At 41.6% G+C, this 24189-nt stretch overlaps 1 protein-coding gene across 1 annotated transcript in view; it reads left to right on the top strand.

The window, feature by feature from the left end:
- Positions 1-24189, top strand: part of KDR (kinase insert domain receptor (a type III receptor tyrosine kinase)) — a 30204-nt gene that overhangs the window by 596 nt on the left and 5419 nt on the right. The window contains exons 2-26 of the mRNA XM_010002527.1: positions 460-599; positions 1090-1286; positions 2423-2547; positions 2875-3043; positions 4306-4445; positions 4638-4806; positions 6159-6270; positions 6364-6527; positions 7374-7530; positions 8642-8762; positions 9349-9457; positions 10203-10547; positions 11463-11609; positions 11762-11893; positions 13522-13628; positions 14047-14182; positions 14446-14550; positions 15764-15877; positions 17059-17147; positions 18804-18960; positions 20441-20541; positions 21886-22008; positions 22142-22253; positions 22647-22746; positions 22857-22962. Of these exons, the coding sequence (XP_010000829.1) occupies positions 460-599; positions 1090-1286; positions 2423-2547; positions 2875-3043; positions 4306-4445; positions 4638-4806; positions 6159-6270; positions 6364-6527; positions 7374-7530; positions 8642-8762; positions 9349-9457; positions 10203-10547; positions 11463-11609; positions 11762-11893; positions 13522-13628; positions 14047-14182; positions 14446-14550; positions 15764-15877; positions 17059-17147; positions 18804-18960; positions 20441-20541; positions 21886-22008; positions 22142-22253; positions 22647-22746; positions 22857-22962 (3477 nt within the window). The remainder of the gene's footprint in view (positions 1-459; positions 600-1089; positions 1287-2422; positions 2548-2874; positions 3044-4305; positions 4446-4637; positions 4807-6158; positions 6271-6363; positions 6528-7373; positions 7531-8641; positions 8763-9348; positions 9458-10202; positions 10548-11462; positions 11610-11761; positions 11894-13521; positions 13629-14046; positions 14183-14445; positions 14551-15763; positions 15878-17058; positions 17148-18803; positions 18961-20440; positions 20542-21885; positions 22009-22141; positions 22254-22646; positions 22747-22856; positions 22963-24189) is intronic.

Genomic DNA, 24189 nt, shown 5'->3' on the forward strand with positions numbered 1-24189 from the left:
GGAAAGAGATAACCATAGAAAATTATGAGATAAAATAAATTAATGGGATCTAGAATTTGTGACAAACTGTAGAACAGTTTCTTCAAGTAATTAATTGATCAGCAGTCTCAAAGAACTTAAGTATATTCAATTTATTACAAGAAAAGTTGGTAGTCCCTCTCCCCAGGGAGTGAGATCATCAGATGAAGGTTCACTTTGTTTCAATGTCCCACATCCTCTTGTTAGACCTTGAAGTTGGCAACGCAAGAAAACAGGAACTCCACCCTGGCTGGCTGAATTGTAGTGCTCGGCAGCTAGCTCCTGACCATCTGCCTTTGCTTCCTGTTATGACAGAATTTTTGAACTTTCTGGGATGTGTGAAAAGTCATTATTTACCCTTCATTGCTAAGTAGGTGATGTGAAAGGGTCTGCTTAAACGTGCTGTATATTCCTGTATGTAATGCTTTTCTGATTAAGTAGCATGTAGTTTATTGGGTTGTTTTGAGGGTTTTTTTACATGTTTTTGCAGGTTTATTAATTTCTCTGGATCAGCCAACCCTTAGCATCCAAAAAGATGTCCTCACAATAACTGCAAATGACACTCTAAATATTACTTGCAGGTAAGGGCAAATCTGTCCAGTATGATGGAGCTGGGGGAAAGTTGTGTAATGAATTTTTGTACAGAATCGTAGGTGATTCGGTCTCTCTTTCATCATCGCTCCTGTTTCTCCTCACTCCCTTTGTGCCTCCCATTTTGCTTTTCCCTGATAGACTGTAGAAACAATCTTAGAGGGGTGCAGAAGGGGGAGCTGGGGACCGCAGGGTAGCTGTGTCCTCATGGAACCTGTCCTCATGGTGAGCCACACTCTTGATGCTCCCATCTGAGTGCTGTGTGGCTTAGATTCAGCAGAATGTAAATCTCAAGTAACTTCTTTGTAGATGCTAACAGTAGGTTGATTTACATTATTTATTCCGTGTGGCTTGATGGTCTGTGTGATGTGCTTGTTCCTCTCCATAGCGGTAGAGATTAACTGGGCTGAGGTTTGCTACCTTGGCATCAGTACTGGTGCTCATCATATGCTCACACCTTTCTAATGTTTACTTTTCTAGTGGTCAGAGACCACTGGAGTGGTCCTGGCCAAGCAACCAGAGCAGTACTGAGAAGCGTATCTCTGTGACAGACTGCAGCGATGGCCCCTACTGCAAGACGCTTACTCTCCTCAAAGTCATTGGCAATGACACAGGGGACTACAGGTGCCTTTACAGGGACAATCAAGCAGCTACAACCATTTACGTCTATGTTCAAGGTAAGCACTTTCATGGCTCTTAGGTGGCTCTTCCCCTAGTCTCAAGAGAAAAAAAAGAGATATCAGGTATCTCAAAGTGGTTTTGACATTAAAATTTATTAATCCTAACATTTTTGATCCCATGAAACTGTTATTTTTTTGTTTTCATGTTGAGTAATTACTTGTGAGTATTCTAGTTTCCATCAATAGAAAAGCCTTTGTACCTGTATTTGTGAACTGCTGTTCTCCTCCAGCCAGAACTCAGCATGCATCCACTGTGCTCCATGTCTATCCTCATGAATCCAGAGCTATTACTGACTTCAGCAGGAGTTTCATATAAGGGAGGATTGCAGAGACTGTATACTTATTAAAAACGACAGATCCAATCCTTTCTACAGTTTGTACTATCTGATGCCATGAAAAAAAACCCAACCTCAAAACATAAACTTGCATACATTTGCTGACTGTGATGGTAAAATCTTTTCAAACTTAGGCTGTCATCTGTGTTGGTAGCAATGCAGCTGAGAGTTGCAGACACTGCAAAACCCTCCGTTATACACTCAGCTTAAGTAAGCACATTCATTGAGGCATCTTGCCTTTTTGCACTGATGGCTTCATACTTGTTTTCTTTTGAGCATGGTTTCCTTTTTTTTTTTTAACTTATAGTTACCATTTTGAAAAATGAGATGTTATTATGCACATGGGTTAGCTTGTTTTATAAGATCATAAGCTTGCTGTTTTGTTGTGTGGTTTTTTTGTGGATTTTTTTTCTGATTTTGAAAAGGATGCTGCCATTGGGGAAGCCAAGGTAGCATGTCACTACTTTTAACTGGTATTTCCTGCAATACTTACTCAAGCAAAGTCACAGTAAGGTAAATCAGATTATTGTCAGCACAAAGACTGCAGTGGCAGGAAGCTATTCTCCAAAGTGTGCACTGCTGCTGCCAACTGGTTAGAGAATAATGATATCGTAAAGGTCTGTGGGGGGTCGGTCAAAATATGCATCACCTATTTACTTATCTTTTAAGTGTTTTACCACATAGAAAAGAAGAACACTGATTTGAGAAGAAATATACATGGGAAGAACAAAATTGGAAAAGTTTCCTTCACAATCACATGACAAATATCACCAGTTTACCAACTGAATATTCTTCTAGATTACAGATCTCCATTTGTGACTTCAGTCAGTGATCAGCTTGGCATTGTATACATCACTGAGAATGAAACTGTGGTAGTGCCGTGCCTTGGAACTGTAACAAATCTCAATGTATCTCTACATGCGGTAAGGAAAAAAAACCCATTACTATTTTAAGAGTTAGTTGAAATCATTGTGACATAAACAGATTGCTTGGAGTATAAATGCATTTCTTAAACACTTGTCTCCATCCTTGGGAATTTCACGGCCTGTGCTTACAAGGCGGGTGCTCTAACTGGACTCATCCATGGTCCCGTGCTCCCAAAGTGTGGAGTGATTGCCTAGGAAAGGGAGGTTGCCTGAACTAGGATGTTAAAACAGTGACTTGGCAGTTATGGAAAATGTTGGACTTGAAAATCTAGGGCTACTTGATTTTTGAAAACTGACTGTATGTTTTATCAATCTTTCAAACAGAGATATCCAGAAAAAATATTTGTTCCTGATGGCAAGTCAATTTCGTGGAATAATAAAAAAGGCTTCACTATACCCAGTCACTTAATCAACTATGCAGGCATGGTCTTCTGTGAAGCTAAAATAGATAATGAAAGCTACCAGTCTGTGATATACATAGTTGCAGTTGTAGGTAAGCCAAAGGTTTTTGTTTTTTTTTTCTCTCTAGCCAATGTTACTTTGCTCACTACAACTTACAAAACTCATTACATTTGGTTGGACTCTAGATTATTCAATACCGACAATGCAGCTAATGGAAAATGGATGTTGTGATATATATTACTTTCTTCTAAATTCAATCTATTGTGTTCTTTCTGGTTGATCACTGGGATAAGTGCTCCTATTTTTAGTGTTTTACATAGATTCCAGGGATTTTATTTATTTTTTTCCCCCTGACAATGCAAGCCTTTTTCCTAAAGTCACTTTATTCTGTACTTCATAAACTTATCCAGGATCCAAGTCATAGTCGAAGGGAACTAGAGGCAACCATCCATCAGCAGCAGATGGAAAATAATTGCTCTTGGGAGGTACCAAGGGAGATCTGCCATTCACATTAGGTCACACTAGGAGCTGAGTTGTCCTTTCTCTTTAAACCTCTGTCCTTACTCTCACAGGGGTTTATGTTCTCCTGGAATATTTTGTCAGTTGTTCATCAAAACCTGAAAATAACATGATGATTCTGGGGAGGCTCAAGCCTGAGCTGAATCTACAGCTATTTCTCTTTTGGCTGAGGACATGGTGACCACTTCAATTGACCCAATGTCCCCAAGGCAGCCTTGCCTTTCTTGGCAGGAACGCATAGCAACCCTCCACCCTTTACTCTGTGCAGCAGTATCTTGCTTCTTCTCCACCAAATTAATGAATCCTCCCTTTGATTTGAAGTAAACCCAGAATTTCTGCAGAATTTCTGCATTCAGAGTATTCTGTTTTGGAATATTTTAATTATTTTATTACACAAAGTAAATTTGGATGATTTTTCCAATGCCAGGCTGTCATCTTAATAACGTTCCCACTTACTGCTTTAGTTGGGGATATGTCTCTCCTAGTTTTGAGTCTCACAAGAGTAAGAAGAAGGTGTCTAAGGCAGAGGAACTGCGTGTGTCACGGTCTCCTGCCTGCTTCCACCTCCTGGGGGGCTCTGAACAAGAGTATACATCCTGCTCCATCACTGTCTAACGTGGCTTTCAGATGGGAAATGCTCAGGGCAGGCATATCCCTTCCCTCCATGCTCTTTTCAACAGCCGTCATCATGCTCCACTGCAGCATTGAGGACCCTCTTTGTAGATGGGGGTTTAGTGGGAGTTTTAGTGAATTCACCTGGGAAACTGGTGCTGAGTGCTGTAAAGAAACCTCTTCTTACCTCCATGGCTTTTGTGTGCCTTTTTCTTCCTCCAGGATACCGAATTTATGACCTGACGATGAACCCACACTACAAGGCAGAGCTGGCAGTGGGAGAAAAGCTTGTTCTCAATTGCGTTGTAAGGACAGAGCTGAATGTAGGAATTGATTTTAACTGGGACTACCCTTCCATCAAGGTAAATCCATAGTAACTTTAAGGTGCCAACGTCACAACAAAATTTGATTTTGGTATAATGTCATTCTCCCCTTTATAATATCGAGAAAGCAGCCAATAATACACAAAAGAATTTGCTAGTATATGCAGATGTGCAAAGGGTGACAGGAGGAATAACAATAAAATTCCCGAACAACTCTTTTATCAATTACAGGAAAAACGTGCCACCATAAGGGTTTTAAAAACCACTACAGGAGAAGTAAAGAAGTTTGTAAGCACTCTTACCATTGACAGTGTGTCCTTGAGTGATGAAGGTCGTTACACTTGTGCTGCATCCAGTGGTCGTATGAACATGAAGAACAGCAATTACTTCACTATCCATGGTATGGCATCTTCCACTTCATTTTTACTTGTTGCTTAAGGTTTGGGTTTGTATACTGGGATGGAGAAGGCATCTCAATGATTAATCAAGTGACAGAAATGAACCCAGCTGGAACTACAGTATTTCTCTTGCACTTACTATAGGATGATTTTTATACCACAAGCTTAGCTAATGATAAGATTTTAAAGGATGCTGTATGTTACTGGAAGGTGTAGAATCCCAAAGGAAAATGGGCAGTAAAATAAACTGAGGTAAGCATCTGGTCCTCTTCCTTGTTGACCTCCTTGAAGTCCTGTAAAGTTAAATTTGTGTGCATGACTTTGTGTAGGGGTTGCCTGTTCTTACTCCAGGGGAACCTAAGCTAGATTCTGGTGGCTCGGTGGGACAAGAGTCTGGGTCAGCATGAATGAAACTAGGAAAATAAAACTTTCAGCTTTTACACTATGAATAGATGAATCAAATGGAACTTTGGTTGTACGGAAATGATGCTAAGGAAACAACTTTGGCTAAGTGCATAGATAAGTACGAGGCCACATCCTACAGCTTTTTCTCAAGGTCCTCTTGGGCACAGCCCCAGCAGCTCCACTGGCTTACCTCTAGAAGAATGAGAATGGCCCACTTCTAATCACTAAGTCAGACATGGGGATTTGTATTTTGAAGGAGACTGTTTTTCCTGAGGTCTAATTTCAGGGGTCAGAATATCAATAGCTTATTTTTTATTTTTAACGGTCAAACTTATTATGTGGTGCAGTGATTCAAGACAGACTCCATTTTCTCCCGGGTTCTTTCTATATCTCTTCAGAAGCCAAAGCAAGATCATATGCTGTAGTGAGTGTACCAGATATTAAGTCCATAACATCCTAAATCTTAGTCAAAGGGGTAATTGCTATCTTAGGCTGAATGTAAGTTTATAGCAAAGAATGTAAATAATGTCAAAGTATTCGGTGACTGCAGTAGTTCAAACACATTTTTTCACATTGTAGTTTTGCCTACTATTATATTCTGGAGTTAGTAGATCAAGTCAGTTTTATGATATGTATATATGTGTGAATGTGTATATTTATATATAGGTCTGACAGTTGGCAGGGCATCCTGAGAGCTGAGACTTCTCTCTGCTTTCCAAAGCTCCTCAGTGGAGAACCTGGTCAGTTCCTCTGTGTAAGGGAAAGGACTGAGTTTTCGTGGTGGGTCCATCTCTCCACAGCCCAGTTTTGACCCAACTGTGCCCCTATTTGTCATCTGCTGTTGAGTGCTAACCCAAATGGAGAGCACTTAGACTTTTGCCTAACCATTTAGTTTGATTTTTAAACCATTTAGGTTTTTTGTTGTTGTTTTTTTTTCTTTTTTTTCCAGAAAGTCCTTTTATTAATCTGGAGAGAATGGAGAATGTGGTTGAGACAAAACTGGGTGATACAGTCAAAATTCCTGTCAAGTTTAAAGGATATCCTCCACCAGAGGCAAAATGGTAAGAATTGGGACGTAATGTGTTTGAAAAACTGAGCTGTTCTTAGCCAAGGTAAATCTCTAAGGTATTCAAAGCTCTTTATGTTTTCTTCAGGTATAAAAATGGACAAGCCATCAATGCAAATCATACAGTTAAACTTGGCTACACATTAGTAATCATTGAAGCAACTGAAAAGGATACTGGAAATTACACTGTTGTCCTTACAAACCCTACAAACAAGATGCAGAGGAGACATACTTTTACCCTGCTTGTGAATGGTAAGTGGTGTACCAAATGGGTACCTTCCTTTCATGTGCGGATGTGGTGTATCACTGTCTTTAGGATTAAGTTTATCCCAAAGCTATGAAGATTTAAGGGGAGGGGGCACATGGTTGGAAGGAGAGCAATTGAACCTCAGCCTTGAGAGGGCAGAGGTGGCCCATCTCTCCTGGCCCCACGATATGCTGGTCAAGAGGCTGGAGGCTCCTGGTCATGGTGTTGTGATGATACTTGGTGTGTTGTTTGTATTTTTTGTTTGTTTGTTTTATGTATACTATTTATTTATTTGCATCCTGCTCTTTTCCTGCCCTCCTAGCTGGCCATGTTGCTGGAGTCCTCCCCCACCCTGCTCCATTCTGACCCTGTCCCACCTCGCCCATCCTTCCTGCCCCACGCAGGCTGTTCCTCCTCTTCTTCCCTGACCTGTGCAACCCTCCTCCTCCTTCCTCTCCTCCTCCTCTCTGCTCCCCAGGAAACAGCCTAGCCCCCATGCTTTGAAGACAGCAGGTCTTGGAAAGGGCAGAGGAGCTACATGCAGTGGGATCAGGGCTTCAAAATAAAATTAATTTAATGGTTGGGCGTGGTGGTGGGAGTCTGAGGGATGTGTTTTAAACCAAGGGGTAATAAAGGGAAATTTTATAGGAGATCCTAAGGATTATGTCTTGAGGGCCTGATCCTCAAAGTGTTGGGCAGGTTCACCTCTTCCCAACACATTCTTGGAGATGCTCTGTGTTGGACTCCAATGTGGGGCACAGTGTGAATTAGTCGCAGTGGGTTTAACACATGCATGCAGAGCTGTTGGGGAGCTGTTAACGGGAGGTGTAACCTGCTGCTTTCTCCTCCAGTCCCTCCCCAGATTGGCGAGAACACGCTGCCAGCCCCTGTCAACTCCTACAAGTATGGCTTGGCTCAGGCACTCACCTGCACCGTCTACGCTGTCCCACCGCCCTCCACCATCCTCTGGCACTGGCAGCTGGAGGAGGAGTGCACTTTCAGCCCCCAGTGAGTGCTAAACCCTTGCCATCTTCTGCAGCCTAAATAGCTCTTGAGGGAGGTTTGGGTTGGGTTCTGCTTTTTTTGGGCACTTCCCTTGCCCCAGGCTCATTACCGTGTGCAAACCTAATGGATGATTAAGAAAATATTTTTGTGCTTAGTAGTTGCAGCCAGGTTCTGGTAAGGTCATCGTTGCGGGCAGAGGCAAGGGCTGCCCATGGCGTGGAGCCGGCAGTACCTGCATGTTCTTGTCACTGCTTTCTTGAAGAGCATCTTGGCTTGCACCGGGTTTCAGATGCAGCTTTATCTGTGTGCCTTCCCCTCAGATCTCCCTGTGGGCTGCAGGCCCAAAACTCCATCCCCATCAGAGGAAATTTGCTGTTTATGCTAATTACAGATCCTTGTGATGTTTTGTGGGTTGTTTTTTTTTGTATGCTCAAGTGCTGAGTGTCACGGTGCTCTTTATCTGTGTGAAAGTGTATCTCAGAGGAAGCGCCCTGATTGATGTTGGGGGTTGATAGAGAGAGTGCCTGACTGAGATTCACACAGCTTCCCTTATCTGGGCCTGCCATAAGCCCAGATTTCCTTTAAAAAAAGAAGCCAGAAAAAAAAAAAAAAGAAGCAAACATTCTTCTTTCCTGTTGTTGTTTTTAAAATGATTTCCACTAGTTTCTTCCATTGGTGCCTGGTTGCTTCCTACACAATGGCTACTGTCCTCAAGAAATTCTTGTAGGGAGTTCAGTGATTTCTATGTCTCTCTGTCTTCCTTTGAACTAAATTAACTTGAATGATCCATTTATGAATGGAGGTTTGTTCCCAGAATAGCTGCTTCCCTCCAAGCATCCTGATTGAGCTGACACAGGCAGATTAATTAGGAAATTCACCTTTAGGCTTGTGGGTTCCTTATTTTACAGATCACAAAGGTCTCATAAGGTTATAGGGTACAATTTAATAGAAATGTTTCCAGAATCATACTTTTCCCTCCCAGATCCAGACTGTGGCCAGTGATATATCCAATGTATAGATAAATATCTGCATAATATAAAGACAGCACAAACCCACTCTTTTGAAGAGCAAATATTTGTCTTATCTAATGCATATGTCTCTACTTATATCTCAGGAAAGTTCGTTCAGGAGCCAATCCATATGCATGCAGGAAATGGAAGGTGATCTCGGAGAGAAAGGGAGGGAATCAAGTTGAAATTAAGCAACGAGTTGTTACTATTGCTGGAAAAACAAAGGTGAGCAGATTTCATTTTCTGTTTCTAGAGGATGATGAGCCCAGTTCAGCAGTCCACATATCTGGAAATACATCACGAAAGATGAGACTCTTTCCACCTATTGTTAAACTTGGGGATCTAGTCTCAGCTAGTCGTGCAAGGTCCTACTGAAAGCAATAGGCAGGGATAAACACTTTCAAGTTCTTTAGACACTGGCCCAACATGAGGCTCTGTTGAGGAACAAAACTTACTTAGATTTCAGTGTGTACCTTATAGCAGTCTGAAGTTATGTGAGTTAATCCTGCCCATTAACTGTAAAAGTGAGAAGCTGGAGGGACTGACAAGAAGAAAAAGTTGGGGGTGCAGCATTTATTAACACATGCACCAAACTCTGCCTTCTGGCAGACTGTTTTTTCCTGTTTTCTTTTGCCTGATACATACTTAAGGACAAAACCATAAACATCAGGAGGGAACTGTGCTCCCACTGTGCCATGGATTTGTGCTTTGGAGGAAAGTTTGGTTGTGCAGATAGCTGCAGAGCTGTTGGGCTGGTCAGGCTCATGTATGTACTTTAGCTCTATGAAATTGTTCAATTGTTCTTTTGCAGACTGTGAGCACCCTTATGATTCAAGCAGCGAATGTATCTGCTTTGTATAGATGCACAGCTACAAACAGAGCTGGGTCAAGTGAGAGAGTTATCTCCTTTCATGTGACCAGTAAGTATACCTTGCTGGTGACAAGCATGCAAAATTAATGTTATTTCCTCTGATTCACTAATGATAGGTGTTTCAATGCCATTGTCTGATTCCTGTCCTTTAAAAAATCCTTTAACCCTTTAGGCTTTTAGGTTTATTGAAGATTTTCCTAAGGCAGCCTTTGAAGTCACCACCTAACTTCAGCCAAATTATTAGTTCTGCTGGCATCAGTGAAAATGATGCAAAATAGGCACTGTTGTCCAGGACTGATATTGGGCTTTTGCAGTCACTTAAAAAAGCTACGTAGAAATTATGGTAGTGTCACAAAATCGATGTTACTCTAACAGCTAAGACCAACAGACCAATATTTTTGAAACTAGTGGCAAAGAGCTCTGTCTTCTTGAAAATTAGTCCCCATATTCACATGCTGAAATATTATTGTAATCAAAGTCTAAAAATGAACTATAAGATAGTGGCAAGAATAATCTTAGGCTGTTATAAGTTTCTGCTGGAAGAGGAACTGTAGTCATTACACAGGCCTTCCTTTGATCTGTTTTAAATTATTCTTTTTAAATTATTCTTTTAATGAGATTGTACTCTTCAGATTATTGATCGATTGATTTTTTTTTTTAGTGTTTTGTTTCCTTATTTTCCATCTCCTTACAAGATAAGGATAAGGCTGTATTTGTAAAATGGCTTTTTCAAGTTAATGTTTGCAACAAAATGTGCAACCTAACAGGAATTGCTTTTATTTTTTAACTTGCAGGGGGTCTTGAAATTAATCTCCATCCTCAGAATCAACTCACAGAGAGGGATAACATGTCCTTGCAATGCACGGCAGACAAATTCACCTTTGAGAAGCTTTCATGGTACAAACTCATTGCTCACTCTTCACATGCTCCCTTTGGAGGGCTGCCCATGCCCGTCTGCAAGAACCTCAATGCTCTCCAGAAGCTGAATGTGACAGTTTCAAATACCAATGCTGAAAATGTCACCTTAGAGCTCAACCTCCATAACATCTCCCTCCAGGATGGAGGGGACTATGTTTGTATTGCTCAGGATAAAAAGGCTAAAACCCAGCACTGCCTGGTGAAGCATCTCACTGTTCAAGGTACAGATCTCTTAATGTGAACCTAAATGGGTGGTTGTGCATGAAAAAAAGTACAGCAGTGTCAGGTTTTTGTATCTTCAGGCCTTGCATGTGTTGATTTAATGATGTACTTGGTTTGTTACATAGATTAGATGATTTGCTCTTACATGCAGGCCTGGGGCTCATCTGGGCAGCAGGGACTTACTATTTCACCAGTACTCGTGGGGGTACATTGACTGAGCCACTCTGCTGGGCAAGGAGATGAGTTTGGCTCTTGCACAAATAATGGCATGTGTTTATCTCAGTAACTTCTCAATTTGACTTTTCAAAACACATTTCTCCTTCCAGCTGTATATGCAGGTGTGTATTCATAGCATTAGCACTACTGCTTTGTGTCACTGACTCTTGAGTTCGAAGTGATGTCTATAATTTTAAACTGTAATGAAGTGATGCTGGTATTCAGTCACAACCAATGAAAACTGATAATCAGCTTTTCACACAAATAGTGATGACTTTGCTTTGGGACCTAGATGTCTAGGCTGATTAGACAGATTCAGGAAAATATTTGAGTTCGTGGGCTGTCCTGAATGGACATTTGAGGCAACAGCAGTATCAGACTTCTCATAATGATCCTGGAGATAGAGATGTGAGGGAAACAATTTCTCACTTACTCCCTTTTCCCTTAGTAGCCTGGACTGTTACAGATTAAGTGACCTAAAGCAGGTTACATTAATACTGTTGACTTTTTCTTGACTATTGTATTTTTTTCATGTGGAAGTTTAACCCTGATCTTAACGTGAACAGTGTGGTTGTCGGTGTTACAAAAGGATTTGAGTCTTTGTTACTGAGCCAAGCATGTAGAGTTAATCAAATGCTATTACTGCAAAAATGTACATTTTCTTTAATAGTAATTTTGCCACATTTTCAAACCAACAGAGCCAATGGCACCCATCCTTGTAGGAAATTTGGAAAATCAAACAACAAACATTGGAGAAACCATAGAAGTGTCCTGCACAGCAAATGGCATTCCTCCTCCAAACATAAGGTGGTTTAAAAATAACGAAACCCTTGTTGAAGATTCAGGTGAGGATTGCTCCTTTGCTAGGAATTTTCGGTCACTTAAGCCTGTCTTTCATGGAACTCACTGCTGATTTTCACCGTGAAAAGTTTCATTTTGAATTTTTAACACAAAGTAGCATTAAAATAGCAGAACTAATAATATTTTTTTTTCCCAGGTATTGTTTTGAAAGATGGAAACAAAACACTAACCATACGTCGAGTGAGGAAAGAAGATGGAGGGTTTTATACCTGCCTTGCCTGCAATGTCCTCGGATGCAGAAAAGCAGTGGCTTTTTTTTCAGTGGAAGGTTGGTGCTAGCTTCTTTGTAGATTGTCCATGAAATCTTTATAATCACTAAAAGGAAAATCTACTGGCTATTCTGAGCAGAGATCTGAAAATACACTGTAAGATTTGTGAAAAATCTGACTGTTCCTATCAAGCTCAAAGTGGGTGCTGTCACAGCCCTTGTAATCCCAGCTGTTGAGGCTGACACATTCTTCTCCACAATGTTGTTTAGTGCTTTTCAACAAAAGCTGCATCTGTCTTACTTGTGGTTGCAAAGAAAACTGTCGGTCTATATTATATGTAAACCTATACAACCTCTATGCCTAAACCTGCAGATAACCTAGGGCATCTCTGTTGTCTTGGTAACATATTGTAGTACTATATTTTTTAACAGTTGTAACTTTTTTAACTATGTCACTGCTGTCACAGTGCCTAAGGAAAACAGTGAAGGAGAGGCTGTTGTGATTGCTGTCCCATTTCAATGACAGAAACAAGTAGTGGCTTTAGGTTAGGGGGTTCCAGCCTTAGTCCACTGAGCTCTGAAAGTAGACCCATCTCTCACTTATTCCAGTCCTACTGTGGCACACTGAAATACAAGTCGCAATGGTAACAATAAATCCTAACAAGCGGTTAAGTCTGCAGTCTGAGTAGTTGGAACCATGATGGGCTTTCCACCATGAGTCACAATGGGAAGCCTGGAACGAAAAACTCCTTGCCTTTGACATTAGTACATTTATAAAACTTAGTCAGTCCTTCACAAGCCTCTGTCTTGTAAGTCAGGGTGTTTGTATGATCTGTTCTGTTAAGGTAATTAAAGCAGTATCCTGTTATTCTTATAGGTCCCATTAGGATATTAAGATGTTGGGCAACATATTCACATGGGGTGGAAATTACCTGCAGCTGACATCAATATGGATTTCAGCTGATGTGGCAAATATCTCCATGGAAGTTGGAAATCTGTGTAGGACATACTATTTAACTCCAATAAATTTATAGTGCAGTTCTTTGGGGTCATGCAATGGAGTGTGCAACTATGTAGGAAAATCTGTGTGGTACTGAGGATGAAATACAGGACCATCATGCGGTGAACGGGAGCTGAAGAAGAGAGCTGCTCCCATACATTAATAGATCTTCAATTAGTATCTGCTGGAGGCTATTTTACTTGAAAAGGGATGGTGTAAATAAGACCTTATGTTCATATGTTCTTGTAAAACTGTGTTTTTATGCCCCAACTGAAGCATGTAAAGAGACAAGACAGGGATTGTTCTCTGGGTCATTCTCACAGCACTTTATTTACTATATTGCAGGGTTTCTGGTTCTGGAGAAAGAGTAATTAGTTCTGAGTTTTCCAAAACAATTATTTCATTTTAAAATGTAAGATTTTACTTTTTTATACATACCAAAGTTTCAGATACTGTCCTTAGAACAAAGCTGATGCTAAGAAATGGGGTGGTGTGTAAAACAACACAAAACTAAGCATAATATTCCAATGTAAAAACCCAAGCTTTTTGTTTTGCTTTCATTTCCTTGCTCCATGTTGCACTTTTAAAACGAACCTTCAGAACAAGGACCTCCATTCTCTACTTTAATGAATGAACAAAACCAATATGCTTCCAACTATCACTCAGATATTCATTTATTTATTCCCAGGCGCTGAGGAGAAAACAAATCTGGAGCTCATTATCCTTGTTGGCACTGCAGTGATTGCCATGTTCTTCTGGCTGCTTCTTGTAATCATCCTCCGGACCGTTAAACGGGTAATGAAAAATCTCTTGTACTATCCTATCAGCACTGGTCTTGCATGACAAATGAGAGCTGACTTGAGGCCTTTTGTGTTGTTTCTTTCCATTGTTCTTAAATCAACAGACACATTTTGTCTTTCCATGCCGTAACATTCTTGTCTAGAACTGGGGACATAGAAATTTGTTTTTAATTGAACAGGCCCTTGCAAGAGAGAAAATGTCTCAGCTGGTTTTGTTTATTAAAAAAAAAAAAAAAAGTAAAAAAAAAAGTGCAAGTAATTATTGATAATCACACTCACAATGACATGGTGTAGGAAAATGGTAGCTTAGCATTTCTGGGAACTGGTGAAACACTACAAAGTGAGAAAATGGCACTTTGCCTGCACGTTGCCAGCAAAAAATCTCTACAACTACAACTAATACCATTTTCCAGGCCAACGGAGGGGACATGAAGACTGGCTACTTGTCAATCATCATGGATCCTGATGAAGTCCCTATAGAAGAGCACTGTGAACGGCTCCCGTATGATGCCAGCAAGTGGGAGTTTCCCAGAGACCGGCTAAAGCTAGGTGTGTCTTCACTGCATGAGCCCTTCAGTGGTACTGCAGCAGCCCTGTCCTAGGGATGTTTCAGGTCCTGGCTTGCCATGGGGCTGCCTTGATGCAGGACCACTGGGAGGGCTCTCTGGTCCCATAGGATATAATGCGTCCTCTCGCTCTTATCAGTCCTCTGTTATATATGTCCAATATATTAATTCAGTTTACATTTGCTGCATGTTTTGCCCACTGTGGCAGGAAAATAAAGCAGAGTTTGTTCATCTTCTCACTTCAAGGCAAACCTCTTGGGCGTGGAGCTTTTGGCCAGGTCATAGAAGCAGATGCATTTGGGATCGACAAAACTGCTACCTGCAAAACAGTGGCAGTCAAAATGCTTAAAGGTAAAAATGATGACTAAAACTTCACCTGAAATGTATAATATAGGGATAATTGCTGGTCCTATAACCAATAGGTAGAAAATAATCAAAATGTTTGTACCAATGATGCATACAAGTCTAGCATAGCAGTTGCTGTCATGAAGCAGTGCTTGGGGAAAGTTCCTGCCTTTACCTCATTGATAATGGGAGCAATGCACCCATGGTGTCTTAGCCATTGCTTTAAGGATCTACTCATGTTCAGAATAAAACTTGCTTCTGCAAGCAATTTGCTCATTTCCATTTTTGCTTTATGCAGCCTGGTAGGGAGCTTTCTGCAAGTCTCAGACAATGGCTTAGGCACGCTCCAAAATGAGTTACAGTTTTGAACAGCTTTCTCCTCGCTTTAAATCATATTATAGTGCTTCATATTCACCAGAGGAAAGCTGAAAGCTTCAGTTCCCAGACACTGTTTCTGAGGAGGATGTAGCTTGGACAGCAAAATGGGGCTGGCTGCAGCCAGAGGCTGTATCCCACCCTGTGGTATACTGGAGGAAGGGTGGGAAAGCTGGGGGATTTCAGACATTACAGTGTGAGCAGTGGCAAGCACAGGCAAGCCTGTTGCAGACTCATTGCAATGGGATGAGCATGCAGTAATGACAATATAAATTAAAAAGCCTTGTCCCTCCATCTTCCTAGTGCTCAGGCAACCTGCAGAAAGATGCTTCCTCTGCCCCTCTCCCCAGTACTTTCACTCCATCCTGTTCCTCTTCTGTCCCTGCGGGATGGGGACACCAGCCATATCTCCAGGCTTTTGGTGAGGCTGCATGGTCAGGCATATTTGACCCTGGCTCCGTCTCTCCCAGTCTGTGGGCCCATTGGACCCTTGGAAGGGACTCCAGAAAAGGTTAAGGAGCATTGTTTCTAGCTCTTCTTGGCTGAGAGGTTCAAACGGTGGAGTAAAAGCTGCTCAAAAGGTCTGTAGGATGAAAAATGTTTGCTAATCTGGATTGTTTGTGCCCCTGTTCTGAAATACAACCCTTGGCAAACTTTGGAAAATGTTTAAAAGCAGAGTAAAACCAACCCTGTCATACACATGCCTAGCTTTCATCAGTGCCCTGCAGCAAAGCTGATCCAACAACACTTCTCACTAGATGGGCTGGAAAAGTAAAATAATGTAGAGAAGGGGAAAAGCTTTCTGTCTGTGATGCTCCTGATCTGTGTTGTTTTACCTCGGCAGAGGGTGCAACCCATAGTGAGCACAGAGCACTCATGTCAGAACTGAAGATCCTCATTCATATTGGCCATCATCTCAATGTTGTCAATTTACTTGGAGCCTGCACAAAGCCAGGAGGTAAGTTGAAAAAGTGCTAATGAAAACCCTATTTCTGCCATTACTGCTGCATAGAAAATTGATTTTCAAAATTAAGGTCTGGAAGAAATCATCTTCATTTTTTAAAAAGACATTCAGGTAAGAGTGAGCAGGTCCAGAGGTGGAATAATGGCTCATAAGCCCTGGGCTCTGCAGCCAGCTCCATCCTGTAGTTGTTCTATCACTGCTTTTCTGAATCTCAGATTCACTTTTGTAGTGGACACCCCATGTGTAACAGACTTTGGGACTGAGTCTACTACCAGATTTAACAAGTTGGTCTTATTCTTGTCACCAGCTACAGTGCAACTGCCAACTGTCCCTCCCTGGCTTTGGAGGGGCTTTGTGTGCCTCTGTGTGTATGTAGGAGGGGAGATTGAAATTGGGAGTCCAGCTCTGGCTGAATTAACCTATTTTTACTTTATAACCAGGGACAGATGTTTTGTTTAACAAATCCAGCACTGCATGCTAATTTGGAAGAAATTCCATGTAAAGTAACTCAGTAATAATTTTTCAGGGAAGCTGACTTGTTGGCTTGCTTTGGGATCAGAATTTCATTTGTAAAGTTCCATGACAAGTGCAGTAGTTGAAGGAAACATAAACCATAAATATTTCCTTCCTTGTTTATTCCATAATAAGGTAGACATGGCCAGTATCTGGAACCAGGGATGGAAATTTATCATTGCAGCGTACACCTATATGAAGCACTTTGAGCATGAAATGTCTTATTTGGACAGTACATTAAGGCGACTGTGTCTGAAACTGGATTCCTAATTTAAGTTTTTAGTACTTAAACTACCCCCACAAAAATGTGTGGATAATCATGTGTGTACTTTATTGCAGATGAGTGGTTAATTGCACTGAAGTTCATTCAGATGTGTGTTGCATCCTTGCAAATACTGACACTTTAAGTATAAGCTCAGCACTGTACATTTTCACTATGAACATAGGCCTGTGATTTTCAAAAGCATGTCCTTTCTTTTCCTTCCTTATATAGCAGAGAAAGAATTGTTTCCCTGCTTTGATTATATATTTTTTTTAATTATTGGTATTGTTAAAATCCTCCAGGTAGTAGAATGCTTTCTGAAATGTATGTATCTCTAGCCACCAATTATGCTATGGGAGATAAAAGATCTTTCTAAGCAATTGTTTTATGTGTTCTACAGGCCCACTTATGGTGATCGTGGAATACTGCAAGTTTGGAAATCTGTCAGCTTACCTACGGAGCAAGAGGAGTGAATTTGTCCCCTACAAGGTAAGGAGTCAAGATTAACAGCGTAATGTTTGATTTGGTGGGGTTTTTTCTGCACACCATGTTTCTGTTTCTAGTGTTGCCTGCAGTGGCAATCCTTGGGGACACTGAATAGCTAGTACTTCTCATGGGAATGAGAGACAGCAAAGACATCAGAGGTCACCTAGTCTTTCCCCTGGCCCCTTCAATGTAGCTTTTTTGTTATTGTTAGCTTAAAATGTGCAAAGGAACTGGGCTTCCACTATTTCCCTTGGCAGATTATTCTACACTTGGCCGTATCTGTCAGGAAGTTTTTTCTGATTATCAGCCTGAATTTTTTCCTTTCTTAGTTAAGCTCCAGACAGCCTTAAATAACCAAACTCCCTGCTCAGTGTATATATCCATCAGATATGCATAGGTATCTTCTTTTATGTGATTATTCTTTCTGCTGTCCCCTTGGCTCATTGCTGAACCAAGCTATAAATTTTTTTTTGTATAAGTGATACATCTCATGTTACATTCAGCTTTTCACCTTCCATGTCCTCTGCAAGGGTGAATTGGGATGGAGATCGGCATTGTCAAACAAACTAGTTTCTGGTTGCCTCTATGACGGGGTCTGATTTCTGGAGAGGATTAGGAGGGTTCATCTCCTCTGAGGTTCAGATTGCAGGATGGTGAACATGGCTACATGTACACAGTGCTGAGCATTGTGCTTGGGATCCTACCCTTTCTATCCACAACCAGGAGGGAGGCTCCTGGGCTGTGCTCTGCTGTGCTGGTAGACCTGAACTACAGTCTTCCTGCAGCTGTCATGTTTAGATAAGAACTTCTTCAAACTGCTTGTCACTTCTCCAAGGGCTTATTTTTCTTTATCCTTGGAGTCATTGTTTACTATTTTATATTGGCAAAAGCAACTGACTGCATCCTCTTGTGAGGTAAAAAGGATAAACAAATATCTGAGAGGCCTTGAAGGAAGAGGCAGGGTTTCACAAGGGTGCTGACCCTTGCTTACACAAGCGATGGAGATGGGAATCAGCAATGGAAAAAAACAGCCCTTCCAGGGGAGAGAAGTCATAAACCAAAGCAGGAGAAAATGGAAACATGGTGGAGGAAGTCTGCAGGGCTGGCACCCTCCCTAGAGGCATTTGGTTGCTTAGAGGAAGAGGGACATAAATCAGTTTTTGAGGGTTACTAGGGTTTTGGCCAATGTAGAGGTTTAGTAAGAAGGGTCTTCGCAGCAGTGGGAGGCAAAGCCATAGCAATACAAAGTGGCTCAAGAGTATAAGAGGGGGTTTGGCAACACCCATGCATGCTTCACAAGTGATGGGCACCAGGGGGGTTGGGGAGTCAGCTCCTCAGTGTGCGTTTATTCCCAAGCGTGTAGATATGTTGATGAGGGACAGCTGGGAGGGTGCAAGAGCAGGGTAAAGGCTATGGAGTGGCAGAGGGTGCTCAAGCTGGTGAGCCTGCATGACCATGGGCTGGGTTTTCTTAGTGCTGTCACCACAGCAGCCTGGTGCCCCAGCTGGCTTGGAGCCAGTCATACCAGTGCTGGGCTGCCCTCCCTGCCTTCAGTGGGGCCCATGGCACAGGCCGTAGGAAGTGTCATTGCCTCTCCTGAGGAAGATTCTGGCATGCTTTCTGCTTCAGATTTCTCTTACCCTTTCCTCACATTTCTAGACCAAAAGTGCCAGGTTTCGGCAGGGGAAGGAGAACTATGTTGGTGATGTCTCTGCAGACCTGAAGAGACGGCTAGACAGCATCACGAGCAGCCAGAGCTCAGCAAGCTCTGGCTTTGTGGAGGAGCGGTCCCTGAGCGATGTGGAAGAGGAGGACGGTAGGATATGTCTTTTCCTGGTGTTGGAGCAGCTGTCATTGGTGGGGGCTGATGAGGAACACTGGGGACCCTGTGATTTCCAGAGCCTCTCAAAACTGCGTGCAGGGTATTTCCTGGGTAACCAAAGCTCCTGAGCTATGGATTGTCTAGTTCAGCATCCCAAACCCCTCAGCCCAACCCCAGGTGTCTCTCTGAAAAGGATGTGTTCTTAGTGCATTGCCTTTTGGAAACCCATCTATTTAACATCCTAGTGTCTTCAGGGAAAATCACAGAGCACAAACTCTGAAGGGAGCGCAGAGAGGGGTGTGCCAAGATGATAACTGAATTTTCTCAGTGTTTACCCAGAAATTAAATGTCACACAATCTGCTTCACTGCTTATTGGCAGAGAGATTTTCCTTCCTGCTGCACAGGTGGTCTGTCAGGAACAGGAAACCTGAATTATCCACTCATTCACAGACTCCCCCAGTTACAGATACCCTCTGCAGCAGTTTCACTGCTGTGTTTGCCATGTTCTTCTTTGGCAGAGACAGCACAAAGTGCTCAGTGCTGCCAACATGTCTCAGAGACTGCTGATTTCAGCAATTAGTGGGATCGGACAGGGCAGGAGGAGGCCAGAGCTCAACTGCCTGTCCCTCTACTTTCACTTAAAATCATTTAATGCAAAGAAAACCATTAGTATATTAACAGGGAGGATGATCTTGTGGCTTCAATGTGATCCTAACAGGTAATGTCAGGCATGCACTTTATGCATTTCCACACCATTTTGGTATTTTTCAGAGCTCTCTGGTATAACCACCGACTCTCAGTGCTGGGGTGTTTTAAGAAGTATGTAGACCTAAAACAGGCCTTGAAATGAAGGTCTGAGTGACAAATGTTCTAGTTCTTGGTAGGTTTCTTTGTAAAATCAAGAGCTGAGCAAAATCACTGAGATATTTATTTCAGCAAGAAATAAATACCTATGTATATTTGTTGGGTACTTGTGTACATTATTCCTCCAGGTTACTAGAGGATGAGGTTAGGCTTCTTCTACCCTAAGTTAGCAGGGCTTCCTGCCAAATCCAAGTCTTTTCTTCCTGTGGCATATTCCCCTGTAAGGACTAGGTGGGGCCTCCCTCTCATAGGTTTCCAAATTCATCTGCTGGAACCATAGCAAGCCTTTCCTGTCCTAGGAACTTGTGAGCTGAGTTTTGGTTGTTTTTCTTTTGGGATTGTTTCACAAGTCCTTCTACTGGTGAGAACTCTGAAAATATGCAAGGAAGCCAGGGGTATAACTTATGATCTTAAAGTTTATTTTACAATGAACTAGTTTGGTATAAAATGGGTTGTTAGTCATAGTTATACAGACAAAAAAAAAAAAGGGCTTAGTTTGCTCTTCCACTTCAATGTGGCATAAGGTTAAAATGGAATTTTACCTAAGAAGCAGTTATGGGTGAAATTGGTAACAAAGGGCATGTTTGACTGTCGTCTGATTCTTTGCAGCTGGTCCTGAAGACCTTTGCAAGAACCCTTTGACCATGGAGGACCTCATCTGTTATAGCTTCCAGGTGGCGAGGGGAATGGAGTTCTTGGCTTCACGCAAAGTAAGGAACTTCTCAGGAAGAGTGACATGTTATTTATTTGGCTGCAGGAAATAGTGGTGTAGGTCTACAGAAGGAAACTGCATGTTAATCTTTGGACTAGTAATCATCCACAACATGTTCTTTTTGCCCTAAGACATACCTGAATCATGAATACAACAGAGTGAAACAGCCCATGCATTTATTGATACAAATGTTAGTGATCTGTATAAAGCTTATGGGTCGTGGATTCACAGAAGAATGACTAAGTAATTGAAGAAGGGGAGATGACGTGTGAGGACGATTAAAGGAATTAGGGACAAAACCCTGGTAACTGAATTTAAGCTAGTAGAGTAAGGGAGCTTGCTCTAAAGAGTTTGCAACTTGTGCAATGTGATTGGAAGGGCAGTGATAGGACAGACAATACTCACCTACGAGATATCATGGAAGACTCCTTGGAGGGTCTCTTGCCAAAAACACTCTGGCAGTCAATAACACCTCACCTGCATTTGGGCCTTCTTGAAGTGCTTTTCTGTGGTTTGATCCTAAATATATACAGTGAATGTTTCGAAGGATGTAAATTCCAGAAAGATCAAGGAATCATCTGCAGTTCTATAGAAACAAAAAGTACTTATAAATAGGAAAAGGAAATAGAAGCAGGGAATACAACACTGCTCTGGAGTGCAGGCTGGGTATTCAAGAGCAGACTTCAGTCTCTTCTAAAAGTATACATTTGTCTACGTTTTATACATCCTGGCTGGTGTGTATATATAAAAGAATGGCTTTCCAGGATCTGTACTTCTAGGTCTGGAAGCAAATCTGCAGCCACTTTCAGAGCCTGTTGGTTTTTTTTTTCTTCAAGCTATTGAAGCTTGAGTTTTGAAATCTTTGGGTTGTTAGTTAAGCTGTTGTTCTGCATAGGTAAAGGCATGGACTTTTTTGTCTGTAGTCAAAATTAGTTTGTGTTGGAATCAAATCAGTGTTTTAGAGTGGCATGTTTTTCAGAGAGAGTGAAGTACACAGATTTGAGTGAACTTAAGTAAATCTAAAGGTAATCAGATCTGAAGCTGTTTCATGTCAGCTTCTTAGGATAATTAATTAGCTAACTTCAAAGGCCCACTCTGCATAGTGGATAAACAGATGTATGTTTGGACTTGGGAACACAAGTCTCCCTGAGCCAAATCAGTTGTGACCATCAAAAAAGCACTTGAAATCAGTAACTGTTGGTGCTGAGGTTTCTTTTTCTTAAAAGATTTTGAGAATTATCTGGCCTTTGAGGGTAGGAGAGCACATATGTGAAAGAGATCAACCCTGTGGACGGAGCTGTGACGACAGGCAGCATATGAAGTTGTTTACTTCTCTTTGCAGTGCATCCACAGGGACCTGGCTGCTCGTAATATCCTCTTGTCAGACAATAACGTGGTCAAAATCTGTGATTTTGGCTTGGCTCGAGACATCTACAAGGACCCAGATTACGTGAGGAAAGGAGATGTAAGTTTCAGATTCTCTGTTTGAGAGAGAATTAATACAGTCAGGATGCCTATTTTTTCACCTTAGATGGGTTTGTGAAAATTCAGTGTTCTGCTACATTTTGATACCTTTTTGTTTATGGAAATGTTTTCAGGCCAGACTACCCCTAAAATGGATGGCACCAGAAACCATTTTTGATAGAGTATATACCATTCAGAGTGATGTATGGTCCTTTGGAGTTCTCCTGTGGGAAATATTTTCATTAGGTGAGTCACTTTAATTTTACTGAGCTATCTTAAATTTTAAACAACATGGTCTAAAGAAAACAGTCGAAGTGTTCTTGGATCCTTTGTTGTTGTTTTTTTTTACTTCTTGAAAATTTCCTGTTTATTTTCTCCACCAAAATAAAATACTTAAATTTCCTTAAAGATGCAGTTGTAGGAACAAGGACTTGAAGTGCTGCTCCTATAATTTCAGTATGTGATTTTGTGTTTCATTTAGTCAATCAGTTGCCATTGCTGTCATAAATATAAATTGTTTGCACATCCAAGTATACTGAATTACCTTATTAACTCAGGCCATAGCAAATTATTTGTTTGAAAATTAATCCCAGAATTTAAGAGTCTAATACATTGAAATTACCATTGCTCTCATTTTAGGTGCGTCACCATACCCTGGAGTGAAAATTGATGAGGAATTTTGCAGAAGACTAAAAGAAGGAACAAGAATGAGAGCACCAGACTATACGACGCCAGAAATGTGAGAAACAGCAGCTGCCCACATCTACCCCGCAATAATAGCAGGTGTTTGAGCAAGACCTAGGTGATGTTTTCTTTGCACTAATATTTAAATGGCCTTTGCCCTTCTAGGTACCAGACAATGCTGGATTGCTGGCATGGAGATCCCAAGCAGAGACCAACTTTTTCAGAGCTGGTGGAGCACCTGGGGAATTTACTGCAAGCCAACGTCCGTCAGGTACATGAAATGTTTTCTCTGGTTGCTAGAACAACCAGCTGAGCCCTGCCTGTCCTGACAGCCACCACAAAAACCCATGGCCAGGTACTGTCACCTGGAGCCTTTAGGGAGCCTGGGCTCCTTCCATTTCTGAAATTTTTGACCAGAAGTTGAGGCAACATGGAGAGAGGAATTACTTGGAAAGGAAAGACTGCAGAGGTCTGATGTGGGAACCAAAATCCACCTTGCCTGGCCAGCAAGGGCTTCCCATGGCACTACTGCTGTGGTTACTTAGCTGTCTTGCTGGAGAGTTGTTGGCACAGGCTCAATTCCCTGCTGTGCTGCTGATTTCTCTGAATTCTACAGAGGTGTCTCATCAGGTAGCTCCTGTTGATCTTACTATGCCAAAGATAGATATCAGCATATGTGAGAACATGGGATGCAGTGTTTTTAATGACTCTTCTAAAAGACAAACACATACAGGCATTTTGCTGCCTGTCAGCAGCTCCATGCAGTTAAGTGTATTAAGACTTTTCCAGTGTATAGGCACTGTGGTAAGAGAGCCTGCTGCTTCCAGGTGGGGTACATGGGCTTCTCTCCCAGGTTCTCCATCCCAAGGCTCCCTTTTCATGCACCACAAATGTGACAAGGTGAGGGCACTAGCTGTGAGTACTTGGATGAAGAAGGCTGGATTTTGCCACATGCTTTCATATTAGACTAGTTCTCCCTTTCCAACCTGTGAGCAGTAATGGGAATTACCTGTCTTCTGTAGATACCAAAACAGAAAGGGTAGAATTTGTTCCTCTTCCTAGAGAGCAGCTTGAATCTTTTGTATCACAGAACCACAGAATGGCTGAGGTTGGAAGAGACCTTTGGAACAAATCCTTGCCCAAGCACCTTGAGCTGGTTGCCCAGGATCATATCCAGGTGGATTTTTAATATCTCCAGGGATGGAGACTCCACAGCCTCTCTGGGCAACCTGTACCATTACTCAGCCACCCTCACAGTAGAAAATGTTTCCTTCTATGTTCATAACATACTTTATGTATATAACCTAATGCCATTGGATTACTGATGATTTAGACTCTTGTAATAAACTGTAGTGTCCTGTGACAAACATGATTTACTGTCTGGTGACTAATAGCTAATTATACATGTGTTATACTGTAGATAAGAGATAATGCAAAAAAAATTAGAGAAAAGAGGAAATGTACAAAATGTTTTCTTACAGGACCATAAATAGGTAGA

This window comes from Chaetura pelagica, unplaced genomic scaffold, assembly GCF_000747805.2.
Source record: "Chaetura pelagica isolate M959 unplaced genomic scaffold, ChaPel_1.0 scaffold67, whole genome shotgun sequence".
NCBI lineage: Eukaryota > Metazoa > Chordata > Aves > Apodiformes > Apodidae > Chaetura > Chaetura pelagica.